Source organism: Salmo salar, chromosome 19 (genome assembly GCF_965601325.2).
Source record: "Salmo salar chromosome 19, fSalSal1, whole genome shotgun sequence".
Classification (NCBI taxonomy): domain Eukaryota; kingdom Metazoa; phylum Chordata; class Actinopteri; order Salmoniformes; family Salmonidae; genus Salmo; species Salmo salar.
In genome coordinates, this window is record NC_138309.1 from 30,372,249 (window position 1) to 30,388,373 (window position 16,125).

Consider the following 16,125-nt stretch of genomic DNA (forward strand, 5'->3'; position numbering starts at 1 on the left):
ACACAAGGTGCTTCCACATAGGGATACAGGTAGAACATTCTTGAGCAGGTAATGTTCTGCCACTCAGATTTAACTATAGCCTACTGTAGTGCACTATAAAGTACTGTATATGCTCTGTCCCTTCTCTTATGCATCTCATTTTGAAGTATTATATAGTATGAGTAGGAACTGAGGAATCGGACATTTTCTCTCTCCCTCGTTCTCCTCCTCTCTCTCTCTCTCTCTCTCTCTCTCTCTCTCTCTCTCTTGTGTGTGAATACTTGTCTGTGTGCCAATCCTATAAAAGCTATGCCATGTCAGCCATTTCAGCAGCATTAGTGAAATCAATGGCCAAACAATCCAGCACAATTGGTCTGGTATTGACAGAATTAAACCTTGTGTATGATGTGACTTGTCATTTTCTGGGCCCCAGTATGATGCCCTGATCCTCATCATCAGTGAATCTCTATTGATTGGTGCAGCCTGAGCGGTCACCCTCATTTGTTTAGCACTAAACAATGACAAGGAACAACAACACATATTTCCATAACAAATAGAAACTGTATGATAAGAATGTATTTTCTTTTGAATGTACATTTTGTGTGGATATTTAATAGTAGAAAATAGATATGAATAATACATACAGGAAAACCAAAATGTTGAGAGGAGAAGTTGAGTCATTGCTGTCATGAATATACTACATTTCATGTGAGACCAGCTACATGAAGAAATAACATGCACTCAGCCCAGCTCTTTAAAAAGAGCCTTTACTCAAATGGTTGGTTGGGGGGTTGATGGCCTGGTTGATTTTGAAAAGCTTGAATCGTTACCACAGCTCTCTCTCCCACATTTGACAACTTATATAATGAATCGCCACTAAAACAGCTTCATTGTTAACGTTTCTTTTATGGACAAAACTAGATTCAGAAATGCACTGGGGCAAAAGCTAACTCGGGACACAAAGCCTTCAATAAGACCCATTTCATTGAGATGGTCAATGGGTAAACAGTTGCTGCATTAGAGTAGGTGGCATACTGATTGCTTTATGAAATGCCGGCTTATTGTTTTGTGCTATGGTGTCCTCGGTGCAGCACTCTGTATTGAGGAGAGCGACGGTTGATTGGCAAATAAATGCAGCTCTTTGCACCCCATACGAAGCCTTCTGCCTTTTGAAAGTGTCTCTCTAGTCGCCACTTAGGTGATCAATGCAAGATCATTTATGTAGTGTCCAATATTGGGAATATGTCCGCATCATAAGCCACCTCAGAGCCCCACCAACACTGAAATAGGAATCATTCTTGTTGTAAAGTGTAGAACGGATGACAGGTAGTTAGACTAAAGTGGGAGATAGTTTTGGGTTAAGTTAAAAACAGCACAAATAAGTTACAAAATGGTATTTTATATTAACAAGCAATAAGTTCCTACGGTCAAGGCAAATTCTATGTGACAGAGAGAGGTTAGCTATTCAAAATAATATAGTGAACACATTCATCCTTTCAGTACTAGATTTTTGTGCACACAATAGTTAAGGAAGTACTTTAGTCTATGTATAAAATCGTCAGTCTAAATTTTGTCTATGTATAACATTTTCATCAAACATTCTTTTCAGCAAACATTTTATCATTCCATGTGCCAGTATTGCTATTGTCAGTCCAGTGTTACTGTCCAAAAAGGAATCCACTTAAGAAACCTTCACGTTATATAAACTGGTTAAAATAACTTCAAAGAACCTAGTAATAAAAGGGAATTGAAGATGGCCTCCCTGGATATTTCTCCTGTCAGCTTTTTAATTTTGTTAAAGAAATCACACCCAACACCTTAGGGAAAGATGCATGTGCATTTATTTATTATCGATTCCTTTCCCAGAGCTAAACGTGTTAACGTCACAGATATTTGCAGGGGGATCAAGCTTTCTCTTAACATCCCACTAAGTTATTGTGAGATGACGCAATGAAAGGCATACAGCAGTTATTTAATAAGCCATAGCCCCCTGCGCTGCTTATCAAATGGAATATATTATTCACCGCACCAACTGCATTTATGAGCCATACGTTCATTACTTATTGATGGTTTTGTCATGCATTCTGTAAACTCTGAATCGCTCATCAATAATAGAGCAGAGTGATCCGTCTGATTAGGGGTGGGTGCCAGAGTCAAGCCGTTGTTATTTCATCTCAGATATTGAGATGGAATGGATATCTGCTAATTAGCCTTTGTTCAATCCTATTGTCAAGGTTGTCGTTCTCTGATATGACATTTGATGATACACAGGCTTGTAGGCCTTGTTGTCTAAATGAATTAGCGGCTAGTTATGCCATTGAATAATGTCTAATATGTTCATGAATATGAATGAGATCCTCAGTTGACTCGTGAATTCCGCTTTTCATTGTATGAAGAAACTTGTCTTCGAAGACATAACATTTAGTGGGTAGTAATGGGTGAATTGATGCCATAAAGAATAGCTGTGAGAAATAGAGACACCCTTAACCAGGCTCATCATCATGCACTTATTTGAACCTCTTTTGAATGTTTGCCCCGGAGTTAGGATGAGACGAGGGTTCTGCTGTTCAAAGCCATAGTGCCTTCCAATAGTTGTTTTCTTCTCTGCAAAGATTAAAGGCATTAGGTTGGGTTCTGTTTGACTCATAATGGGTGAAATTGGTAAGAGACTGTACCGTCTAATGTTAAGTGACTGCAGGGTTGACAAGCTTGGGTTTATGTGAACCAATACCTAGATGCAGGCCCAGTGAGCCAGAGGTAGAAACCAGCTCGAAATGCGGACTTGTCCCCAGGGCAATTAAATCAAGCCTCAAATGCTTAAGGTTTATTTGATGGGTCATGCCATTCACCAATTATTTGGATTTTATGTATAGATAAGATGATGTTGTATGGCGGAGTGGAGTTTTGGATGTAATGTGCACATTTGTACAGTCCCAGTCCAACACATCCAACCGGCAACGAGATCTTGACAGCAAAGCCTTCAATAATACAAAGACTATGGTCTGAATGGAACTCTCAAACCCAGTGTGTGCATTTTCACATCTATGTCTAGTTAAGTTCAGAATTCATGAACAAAAGGCTTTTTTAAACCATTCTTTTTTTACTGTGTGTCTGTCAAATGTTCTTGGTCTTTCTAATATTAGTGTTTTGAAGTTTGTTATTCAATTTTGAAGGTCAAGCTATGATTTTTCTTCAATAGTCCTCTTGTAAATTGCCCAAATTGAAAAGAGATACACAAGTGTATTCATTTTCATTGGCTTTCTCTGGAACTCTCCCACTCACATTCCTACTTTCCTTGATTTGTGTACTTCTTTTACAAACTTGAATTAAAGTTTTTGAGGGAAGTGAGTTAGAATGTGTTGTGGTACAATGCATTGAATTAGTTGTGTAGTAGCCTACCATTTGAAGTATGACTGCATTTAGAGAAAGATCAATTTTCCGAGACCTTTGTACTGATTACTTCTATTTACTTGTGATATTTGAGGTTTACGTTCTTTGGTCAATGAACTTGACTTATGTAAAGCATGGACGTTATAAAAGTTATACAAGCCCATGAGGTACGAAAGCAAATAGTTTATCATTGAACTATCTGATTGAAGATACTTTTTCAAAGTTGAATGTCCAATCTGCAGTATACAAGATAAAATAGCTAAGCAGAAGGGATCTATAAAGAATGTACTATAGTGCACTTTTCTAGTAACATGTTATCACACAAAACCCTTGGGATTAGCCACCCACAAACTGAGCATGAGCTGTTGAGAGATGCTGAGAGAGTCAAACCCACCGGGCAAAAACTGGTTGACTCAACATTGTTTCCATGTCATTTCAACAAAACAATTTCATATCTTTTCACCCAACTTTTAACCTAAATCTAATGACATGGTGAAATGTTTTGTTGATTTCATGTCGTTGAGAACTCAACCAAATGTAAATCAAAACTAGACGTTGTACTGACGTCTATGCCCAGTGGGAATGGTCAGTATCTGTGGCTCAAATAGTACCCTACGGGCCCTCGTCAAAAGTAGCGCACTACGTAGGGAATAGGGTGCCTTTTGAGACACTACCAGTGTCTCACCACCCACCCACCCTGAGTGGCTTTGTTTTCTCTCCAGCCATCACATAACACAGCAGGCCAGGCTTATTATCATGTCTATGTCTGATGTGTGTCTCCGTACTCCGCTGTGGCTTCGTTGCATACAGGTCTAATGGTGTCTCATAGCCGCAAGGCTGCTTGTGGTACAAGGGGGAGGAGGGGGGTTAGATGGGTGATGATACTCAGCGATGTAAATGGATGAATAATGCGGAGCCGGGCCCCATAGTTTATGCAGCGCCGTGGCCATCCATCCCTCATCCCTCAGCTGTAATCGGGGCGTCGTGGGAGCGCCATCTCCCCATCAATGAGCCTCTCAGCTGACGGGTCATTTATTCAGGGATGATTGTAAACGGCGGCAATACGTTTATTGATAAAACACTTAAACACAAAATCCTCTCCCCTTCGTACTTGAGGCTGTGTGATCACAGCTGGCTATGTCTGTGTGTGCATGCGTGTTTGTGCATGTTTTACGATTGTTTTGATGTTACAGGGGATTCAAATCTCTCTCTCCCTCCCCCTCTCTCCCCATCTCTCTTTCTCTCCCCCAGGAGCCCGTGATGGCTCTGTCCAGTCTGATGCCAGCAGCAGCCCATCAGAACAGTGTCATCTGGGTCAATCTCACCCAGCCTACCCGGTAGGACCACAGGTGAGTGTCTCCCCATGTCACCTCCTGACCTGCGCCTAAACACACACGCCCAGCACCACACACACAATCACACCAGGTACACAACAAAACATGAAAATGATCTGAGAAGGCTTTCAAATCCTCTACAAAGGTAATCAGTCGACATGTGACCTTAATGAATATATACCGTTTTTGAATAAATGGTGAGTTGTTTACATTTCCTCTGCCCCTTCAACGCCAACACAAGCACAGTCTGCCCCCTTCAACGCCAACACAAGCACAGTCTGCCCCCTTCAACGCCAACACAAGCACAGTCTGCCCCCTTCAACGCCAACACAAGCACAGTCTGCCCCCAGGCAGCCCAATAAATAGCTCAATACGACAGTCAGCTTATGTGATTGGATTTATTGGCCTGGTGGCTCAGCCCTGTTTAATGAATATCTATCTCATTAGTGCTGTCTCACTGTCACCTCCCTAAACCCAGTAGTGTGAACAGCTATCCAGCCAGGCAGACATAGGGCTTCCCTCCCTCCCTTCCACTAACGAGGCCACTCTCCCAGCACTCAGTGGTCACGTGCTAAATTACACCCTATTCCCTGTATAGCGGAGTACTTTTGTCCTGAGCCCTATGGGCCCTGGTCAAAAGTAGTGCTCTATAAAGGAAATAGGGTGCTATTTGGGACACATCACTCAGTGTTACTCAATAAGGGCTCCACTACTGAATCAATCCTCATCAGGGTAAACAAAAGAGGATACGTGAGAGTCTAATTCACTGAGTTCCCTGCTGAATTACCTCACTCAGCTCAGCAGAATCAAACACAGAGAACCAGACTGATTAAAGCCACTCTGATAATGAGAGAGACATGATAGCTGTTTAATCCATGAATGGTAAACAAGGTTATCAGACAGAATAGAAATGCTTTAGTGCAGCTAGTTGTGCCAGTCCCTATAAGCTTCAGAAGGTTGTTCCCCCAACAGTCTGTCTAATATATTAATGCTGTCAGTAGAGTCTCAGTGAAGCTAACAGTTTTCAGAAACAAGGCTCTCCCCATGCCATAACCAATTCTCCTATTTTGGGATCAATATGTTTTGATAGATTCTCACTTCGGAGCCGGATATTGTGCGAACAGGCATTATCCGAAGGTAGTTTACCCAACATGAATCCGCTTTTCCCCCTGTCTCCCACTCACAGTTAGGATAACAAACTCTGTGATTACGGGCAATTGCTCAGAGCCTGACTGGGCTTCCGGTCAGATGGAAGGGCCTGCTGGCCCCTATTGGGCAGAGAGGCAGGGTATCTCAGCCAGGTCTAAAGCTCTTCCCAGAACCATCCAGACCCCATCCACCTCCACCCAGAACAGGTTTGGACCAGAACATGTGCCTGTTCCCTGGGCACCCCACTCCTCAACACTCAGCTGTCAGCCATGCCTAAGGCAGTACCACACCATCCCCACTAGACCTGCGTTGGAGAGACAGGCAAGACAAACACAGAGGAAGGAAAATAACGCAGAACTATTCACACGGACACCCAAAGGGAGCAGATAGGGCTGTTTACAGTAATGATCTGGTATTTTAAAAGGACAGTTTTGTTTTAATGTTCTGGAAATTTAAGCTCACTTTGTGGTGACGGTCAGGGGCTAGTTTTACAGAAGCAAGTTAGGTAAACATTTAATATATTTCTGAACTATCCTTCTCTTCCCCTCACAAAAGCCATGAGTTGCACAGCAACAAACACAGCCTAAAGACAAATAGCAAGGGGTCTTATTCACTTGAAGTGCTCTGAAGCTGGCAGACCCGTGCCTGTAATAATAAATCAGAAGTACATTTGATGTATGTAGAATAGTTTTTTAATATCATTCCCTTCCATGTATCGCTCTTCAGTGTCAGGGGAAGGGATCTCATTTCATTTCAATATCAAATGTTCAAGATCAAATGTTCAAAGACTTTTCTATGATTATATGCCACCACAATTCGACGTGAAATTTACATTAAAAAGCGAGATTAAACATATGTCACTTGCCTTGGCGAATAGGCCCCCTTTGTTATTGTCCTTTGTTGGTTCTTCTTTGCTCACTCAAATGACTTATTCCTTAGTTAAAGCGAATGACAAAATGTAATTTTGAATGCATTCAAAGGAGTCAACCCGTGTCACTCATTTCTGTTATGATTTGTTATAGTGTTTCAAAGCAAACTAAAATGGTTGTGAATTTTGAAAATGTTCAGTATTTTAAACCTACGGTAACGAGTATTATATAAAACATACTCTGTTTTGTTCACATGACACTGTTGCTAGAACGAAACGTCTCTCCATGCCAGTGACTATTCATTCGTCCCTGGTCTCCTTTGATCAAAGCCGTGGGACAAACAAATCCATGATCAAATTAGATTTTTTTGGGGGGGGGGGGGGGATTTCCACTGACTTTTAATGCTAGTGTTTACCTTCCAATCTCTCCCAGCCTCTTGGCTTTAAACTCATGCAACATCACATTCCTAAAACTGTGATTATGTCGAAACTGGTGCTCGCTCTCCGCACTGCGCCGGGTTATCTTAGTGACACCGCTGTCACCCAGCAGCACCAAGCCTGGGAGGATGGTGCCATGTTCACACCAGTCGACCCCTCCACTCCGTCTTCCGCTCCTTCGCCACAGGCACCCCATGCAAAACACAAGCAGATAGCTGACAAGTGCCGTTAAAGGTTCGTGGGCTCAGGTTAGTGTGGAGGAGTCAAGCGGAGAAGGATCAGCACCAAGGCCACAGGGCAGCCAGGCATACTACAGGCATACAGGGGCTGATGTTCAAGAGCAGTGTTAGGCTGGGCTTGGACACAAAGAAGCCATGCATTCCCCCATGTCCATGCCGTGTATGTAGAGGCACTAGCAGCTATTTTGGGAATGTCATTTTACGGATGTAAAACGCTTGTTTCCCCTGATGACATTATGAGAATCATAATGTATCTGTATCTGACAAACTGGCAAACTGACAAACTGGTGAACTAATAGATGATATATCAAATGTAATACATATCTGGGTGTCCTAACTCTGGACTAACTCTGCTCTGCATTCTGGTGCTACATTCATTAAACTCGGGTTCAAAGCACTGTGCTACAAAATGTGTTTGTGGCTGTATATTTGCAGAGCTGCTCGCTGTGAAAATACATTTGAACGGCTCCTCTACTGTGCCAAATGTCTTCTAGCGATACTTCAGATAACATATCTTAGCGTCTGTGTCTATGACTGCACCGATTCTACTCTGACTAATATTAGTGAATGCTGACATGAAGTCAGTGATGTACTGTATCTCCCACCAAAGGAGGAAAGTGCTGATATTTATGAAAGCTTGGGGGAACAATTCAACGGCTGATTCTAGGGTATCAGAAGTGTGTTCATTGTGATGAAATATAAACCACTCTGCATCCGTCTGAAAGGAAAATGCACTGCTCTTTTTCAAAGGTTGGAGTTGGATTCCTTTTTCCCGCATGCCAGCAAGCAGCACTGCGTTGTGACTGTCACTCTGGCTGTGGCATGTTTCAAAGCACAGATGTCAGCAGAAAAAAAACAACAGCATTCAACACATTGATTAGAGCACCTCTGTCACTTGAGTGAAATGTGGGTTATATGTGTGATGGCCGTTGATTACTCTCAGATGAATCTGATGGGAATATCTTCATGTATTTTTATGAATGGTTCCATATCCATTCCATATCCTGAGGCACTCATAAACATATGGATGAAATGTGATATTAATGTAACCTCTCTCTACTATGCATGCTAATACATGAATCACCGTTTACTATGCGTTTTCCTATGCATACTAATATCAATATATTTTTGTAACCCAGTGTATTTCTCTTCAGTCTCTGCTGGTGGCCCAGCAGCTGGCCGGAGGGTCGCCAGGCCTGAACCAGCCCATCCTCATCCCCTTCAACACGGGCGGCCACCTGGGAGGCCAGCAGGGTCTTGTGCTTTCCCTGCCCACCGCCAACATCCAGGGCCTGGTGGCTGCAGCAGCCGCACAGGGCATCATGACGCTTCCCCTACAGAACCTGCAAGGTAAGAGGGCTGCCTCAGCAGATAACCTATAGAGGACAGGGTGGGAGACTACATATACAGTCATTTTGACAATGCATGTATTTTGATGTAATAACAGAAGTTATCTTTTATTTCCGTAAGAGTGCATTGTACTCTCCCTCACCTCTTTTCTCTCCATAAGAGTGCACTGTACTCTCCCTCACCTCTTTTCTCTGCATAAGAGTGCACTGTACTCTCCCTCTCCTCTTTTCTCTCCATAAGAGTGCACTGTACTCTCCCTCTCCTCTTTTCTCTCCATAAGAGTGCACTGTACTCGCCCTCTCCTCTTTTCTCTCCATAAGAGTGCACTGTACTCTTCCCTCTCCTCTTTTCTCTCCATAAGAGTGCACTGTACTCGCCCTCTCCTCTTTTCTCTCCATAAGAGTGCACTGTACTCTTCCCTCTCCTCTTTTCTCTCCATAAGAGTGCACTGTACTCGCCCTCTCCTCTTTTCTCTCCATAAGAGTGCACTGTACTCTTCCCTCTCCTCTTTTCTCTCCATAAGAGTGCACTGTACTCTTCCCTCTCCTCTTTTCTCTCCATAAGAGTGCACTGTACTCGCCCTCTCCTCTTTTCTCTCCATAAGAGTGCACTGTACTCTTCCCTCTCCTCTTTTCTCTCCATAAGAGTGCACTGTACTCGCCCTCTCCTCTTTTCTCTCCATAGAGGCACGCCCCCCCCCTTCTCTCCATAAGAGTGCACTGTACTCTTCCCTCTCCTCTTTTCTCTCCATAAGAGTGCACTGTACTCTTCCCTCTCCTCTTTTCTCTCCATAAGAGTGCACTGTACTCTTCCCTCTCCTCTTTTCTCTCCATAAGAGTGCACTGTACTCTCCCCTCTTCTATTTCCTCTCTTTTTCACCTCATCCACGGCTGTTCTTATCCTCGCCTTTTAAACTTTAGTGTGCAAGTGTTTTCTTTTGATCATAGTTGTAAATGGTTTCCACTTTCATGTTTAAAACATTGTCTCTTTTATACCATTAGATTGAGGGATGGATGGGGAAACCATCAGTCATGAATGTTGGATGAGAGGGGCCTCGCTAATGTAAAAAGATGCCAGGCTGCATGTAAAGCAGTGTGTTTTTTGGTGGAGATTACAATAATGCCAGGGCAGCACAAAGTGCAGAGAAAGGAGGAAATGTGAGGAAATGGATGGACGGATGGATTGAGTGAGGAAATGTGAAGGAAGGTAGAAGCCCTAATGGACACAAGCATGCATAAATAACAACGTGCATCATCGCTACGGGGTGAGCTTTTAATAAACCCCTCATATATCTAGCCACTGAAACCCCTCCAATGTATCCTGGAGCAAGGGGCGATAAGGGGCCCAAAAGGCTGTCTGTCTGTCTGTCTCACATTTCAACAACTTCTCATACTGTATGTGGGACAAGCCAGAGGAAGTAATAACCGACTGACAAACACATTGTCATAATGTTGAAGGCACAAAACCAACACCTCTCAATCATCATTTTTATAACAGATGGTTTGGTCCTCAATCACTTGCTATACTTCATCATCCGTTGGGTACAAAGTTAAACAATAAAATGCCTCCATGGCAGTTTAATTTTAAGCGTACAGACGCATTGACAGACTGGCTGTTCCCACATCCTCCTCCCATCCTATCTGAGGGGGACGCAGTGAAGGGACCTCCGTGAAGAGAAAGTGACACGAGTCAGGAGTGAAGCTAAATGTCTTGACTGTGTCCGAGGCCCTCTGGCCACGTGCCGCTCCTCCACTCTCCCCTGTCGGAGCGCATCAGGGCCCTGCTAAATGAGGCCTGCTGGCACAGCACCTCTGTAAGGCGGCCCCAGCCTGCCCCTGCCCTCGCCCCTCGCCCTTTCACCTCGTTACTCACGCCAGTCCCCATCAACACTGATTAATCACACGTTCAATGCAGTCATTGCCCCTTTTGAGCTCAGAGCCAGCAGCCAGCTCATTTCACGACCTCAAGAGCAAGTGTGTTTTACAGGCCTGCTGCACTGCACTGTGTAACACTGATCTGCTGGTTAATTAGCATCAGATCAGACACATACAGCTGTTAGCCTACAGTAATGAGACTGCAGGAAGACCTTTGACTCTATTTAAATCTACTGACATGGCTAATGATCAGCTAATAGCTGTTTGTCTTTGGGAGGGTGAGGGATTCTTCACTGTACATGTTTAGTATAGCTACTATAGCTAGTTAACCCAGGATGGATTCCACTTTTGGAGTCCACCTTTTCATATTTTTAACAGAACCCCAAATGTAGTGCTAAAAAGTATGCATTTTCTATCAGCACTCACTGGCTAATTAATCCGATTGTTCGCCCCTATCAGCTTTAGTTTTTGACAAGGTGCTAAACATTCTTACAAATGAGATAAGCAGGGAAATGTGAGAACCAAGAGATTCCCGCTAAGCATCTTTGATCACTTACCTCTTGTTAAACACCCCTGGCTTTTACCTTGTCTAAGATCCTTCTAGAGCAGAGATGGGCAACTGTTGGCCCGCGGGCCCGCGGCCCCCCATTTTTAGGCCCACAGACCAATTTCACCCTCCCCCCAAATGTTTTCAATGTTAAAATTGTATTTTTACAAATTGACTTAGTCGGGGTCTCAACTTACTGTTGAGAGTTAGAATAATAGAATACACAAGGTGCAATTACGAAATTTGGTTTGGCATCAGCAGTCACTCAATTGGCCCATTTTTTTATTTTATTGGTAAGTCAATCTAGTGGCCAGCTATCTAATCTTGTAGTGAGCATGGTCGAACTACCGACCAGGGTGTGGCCCATTGATCATCAGTTATCATGTTAAAAACTGCAAACATTTGTCTCCACCTTATGGCAAAATCTGTAGAATTACACGAAATTAGCTGTAAAACTGCAAAAAATAAATATCTGCCCCACGGCAAAATGAGTAGAATTGCATTAAATTAGTTATAAAATTGCTAAATCTTCTCTCTGCCCCATGGCAAAATGAGTAGAATTGCATTAAATTAGTTATAACATTTCTAAATCTTCTCCCCATCCCCAGAATTGCAGGAAAATATCTTTCAAACATAATTGTTTTATCTTCGCTGTCCACTAAAATGTTTTGCTTGCAAGGTGTTTGCATGATCAGTTCCGTTATTTTGTGGCCCCCACCCCATCAAAGTTCCCATCCCTGAGAGAGAGAGAGAGAGAGAGAGAGAGAGAGAGAGAGAGAGAGAGAGAGAGAGAGAGAGAGAGAGAGAGAGAGGAGAGAGAGGAGAGAGAGAGGAGAGAGAGAGAGAGAGAGAGAGAGAGAGAGAGAGAGAGAGAGAGAGAGAGAGAGAGAGAGAGAGAGGTGTGTGTATACAGGCTGGAGAGTTGTGAGAGTGAGGCAGAGTGATGAATAACCATCATTGTAATGGGGTTGTGCAGTAAAGTTGGAACTGTTGCTTAAATAAAACGGAGTAGCAGCATCTTGTCGCGGAAACGGTAAACACAGCAGCACCCAGTGTAACTTGTTACTTGTCAGAATGATTTATGCCAGGAAGCATTCTGTACAAACAAATTCCCATTGAAACTAAACAAGGGAGAAAGTATATTTTTTTGATAGTGGACACTGTTTTAGCTGCAAACTAGGTTACGGTCATGCTGTTTGTACAATTATGTGATGATGCATTTATTTATTAATTGGCTCATTAACATAATTGGTTGTTACTTCATTACTATATTACTGTTGTATATTGTAAGTAATTAGATATGTAAAAAAAAACACAGTTGCACAAAAAGTAACTAAATATAAGATTCTAGGAAAGATAGATTACACACATTAATACCCTGACAATATTTATATTGGATTTTCAATATAACTTTATTGCACATAGGGCCTACAGTAACTGGCCATGCAAGATAGCTTTCCTTGTATTGTAAGTTGTAAAGTATCAAAGAAGCAGAAATGTAATGCTCAGTGGAGGGAAATGAATGAAACATCATTTGCCTGCGTATTTTCTCTAGGACTCACTCGACAGTACTCAATTCCACTGAACAAACCCCTTTCTTGTAAGTGTATCTCGTTCATATTTGCTCTCAGCACAAACTCCACGGTGCACATGACATCAGAGACAGCAGTTCTAACGGTGAAGTGATAGCATTGTTCCCCTGCATTAGTCCAGAGGAAACACGAAAACATCACTCAGGGATCCAGATAGATAAACCCTGTGTGTCTCACTCACCTAGCTCTAGCCTAATGAGAAGCCATGTCAGTAGCAATCAAAGACATGTCTCCTCCCTGGTTTGATGAAAACGCTCAAATGCAATCGGTGGCGTTCTCATGTTGTGAGTGGGTGTTAACATGATACAAATTATGGAAATCACTCCTCTCATTACAGCACCAAAGGTTGGGCTCCTGGGGGGTACATTCGCTAGTCCATGTCAGACTCCATCTTTTCCGACTTAGCTGACTGTTGGGTGTACGCCACCACTCCTTTAAGAGGTTAGCTCGCCACAGCTCCCAGAAACCCTGGGATTTAAAGGAAATACCTGTCTATGCCCTTCCTTACTCCATTCCACCATTGGCACAGTAGGCGCATTTCAAACATGTCGTTCAGCTTCATTTGTACAGTACGTCATACAGTGTGTGTGCGTGTGTGTGTGTGCGTGCGTGCACTTTGCAGCAAATAAAAATCTCTGCCGCGTTAAAATTAAAATAATAAGAATACTTACAATAACTTCAACAGATTGTTGTTTGTAAAAAATCCTAGCAATGAGTACATCAAGATGGAGTATTTTTATGTTAGAGAGACTTCTGAGGCTTTATTACTCCCATAATTCTCCTAGATCAACACCCCTATCTATTCCGTTCTCAATACAATAGAACCTATCCCAGCCCCTCTCCCTTCTCCTGTTTATTTTGAAGTGTTTTCCACCAGTGTGTATTCCACGTCGTTCCTTTAATGATTCAACTTTGCTGTTGTTGTAAGATGACTTGCAAGGGAGAGAGTGACATTAAATAAATAACAGTGATAAAATGTAGACCTCATACATTTCAAAGCTAATGCAACTAGCAATGCCATAGGAGCAGCTGCACACACTGTCCTGGAGCGATAATTTGATTGATTTGTTGTGACAGCAGCCAAATAATTGAGAGCGAGAGGTGCTGTTGGCGATAAAGAGCAGGCTGAGGCAGGTTTGCCCAGGCAATCCCAGCAGATATGGCGCCTGGGTTCTCATCTCTGCCATTTATATCAGCTACCACTGGTTTATTGTTTGTCTTCAGTAAGCAGCTTGGAAACGTAAAGGGGCGACTGCTTATGTGACAGTTCGGGGAAAGAAAATAACTCACCAATCAGAATGTACCACAGCAGCGTACAAAAAGGTTAGAACCAAACCCCCTCGTATTCACTTAAGCAGGCACACACCTATCCCTTGACACTTACTATTTAAACCTAGGCGTTCTTTTTTGAAGCGAAGGTGTAATTCAATTTCACCTCCGAATTTGACATCATCTCAAAATGTTTGTTATCAATTTGCGGTGGAATTGTAACACCGCGAGTGAGATCAAATAAGAACTGAAAAACATAAGCATGAACAAAACTCCCTTTTTGAGATATGTACATGTGGAACACCCTTTATCCTTTGTTCTGTATTCATGTGGCCTATTATGTGTTATGAAATTGCCATGACCTGGCATATTCTCCTATATTTACTGGTCATAACATTGACCTGCTAAATCCCAGCTCCTCCACTTGCTGTTATTTGTTTTGGAGATGGTGGCATTGTCACTCTGGTTAAACTGCTGTAGCCTTTGCTCTCAGCCCAAACTCCACGGTGCACATGACACCAGAGACCCCAGTTCTAATGGTGAGGTGATAGCATTGTTCCCCTGCATTCGTCCAGAGGAAACACGAAAACATCACTCAGGGATCCAGATAGATAAACCCTGTGTGTCTCACTCACCTAGCTCTAGCCTAATGAGAAGCCATGTCAGTAGCAATCAAAGACATGTCTCTGTTGGGAAATTATCCCAACAGAGAAAAATGTCCTCGTTTGCTACCTATATCTCCCCAATAGAATCCCCATACTTTAACGATGACAGCTTATCCATCATAGAGGGGGAGATCAACAGGCCCAGGGAGATGTACTAGTCTGTGGTGACCTAAATGCCAGAACTGGACAAGAACCTGACACCCTCAGCACACAGTGGGACAAACACCTGCCTGGAGGTGACAGCATTCCCTCCACCATATGCCTCCCTAGAAACAACTACGACAACATAACCAACAAAAACGGGTCACAACTCCTGCAGCTCTGTCCCACGCTGGGTATGTACATAGTCAATGGTAGGCTTCGAGGGGACTCCTATGGTAGGTACACCAATAGCTCATCTCTTGGCAGTAGTACTGTAGACTACTTTACCACTGACCTCAACCCAGAGTCTCTTAGAGCGTTCACAGTCAGTCCACTGACACCCCTATCAGATCACAGCAAAACCACACTCTACTTGAACAGAGCTATACTCAATCATGAGGCATCAAAGCCAAAATAACTGAATAATATTAAGAAACGCTATAGATAGAAGGATAGTGTGGAAATCTACCAAAAAACAATTAGGCAACAACAAATTCAATCCCTTTTAGACAATTTCCTGGACAAAATGTTTCACTGTAATAGTGAAGGTGTAAACTTGGCAGTAGAAAACCTAAACAGTATATTTGACCTCTCAGCTTCCCTATCAAATCTAAACATTTCAAGCAGACAACCTAAGAAAATGAACAACAATGACAAATGGTTTAATGAAGAATACATAAACCTAAGAAAGAAATTGAGAAACCTATCCAACCCAAAACATAGAGACCCAGAAAACCTGAGCCTACACCTTCACTATGGTGAATCACTAAAACAATACAGAAATACACTACAGAAAAAGAAGGAACAGCACTTCAGAAATCAGCTCAACGTAATTGAAGAATCCATAGACTCTAACCACTTCTAGGAAAATTGGAAAAAAAACAACAACACGAAGAGATATCTATCCAAAATGGAGATGTGTGGATAATCCACTTCTCCAATCGTTTTGGCCCTATAACAAAGAACAAACAGCAAAAACATAAACATGATCAAATAAAAATCTTAGAACCAACTATTAAAGACCACCAGAACCCACTGGATTCTCCAATTATATTGAATGAACTACAATACAGAATACAAACCCTCCAACCCAAAAAGGCCTGTGAGGTTGATGATATCCTAAATTAAATGATAAAATAAACAGACCACAAATTCCAATTGGCTATACTTAAACTCTTTAACATCATCCTTAGCTCTGGCATCTTCCCCAATATTTGGAACCAAGGACTGATCACCCCAATCCACAAAAGTGGAGACAAATTTGACCCCAATAACGACCGGGGGATATGC

General features: G+C 42.6%; 1 protein-coding gene across 2 annotated transcripts in view; it reads left to right on the forward strand.

Annotated features, from left to right (window-relative positions):
• Window positions 1–16,125, forward strand: part of LOC106578684 (POU domain, class 6, transcription factor 2) — a 148,447-nt gene that overhangs the window by 37,958 nt on the left and 94,364 nt on the right. The window contains exons 4-5 of one of the 2 annotated variants that reach the window (XM_014157779.3): window positions 4,621–4,718; window positions 8,537–8,747. In XM_014157779.3, the coding sequence (XP_014013254.1) occupies window positions 4,621–4,718; window positions 8,537–8,747 (309 nt within the window). The remainder of the gene's footprint in view (window positions 1–4,620; window positions 4,719–8,536; window positions 8,748–16,125) is intronic. The other variant, XM_014157781.3, reaches the window with a different exon arrangement.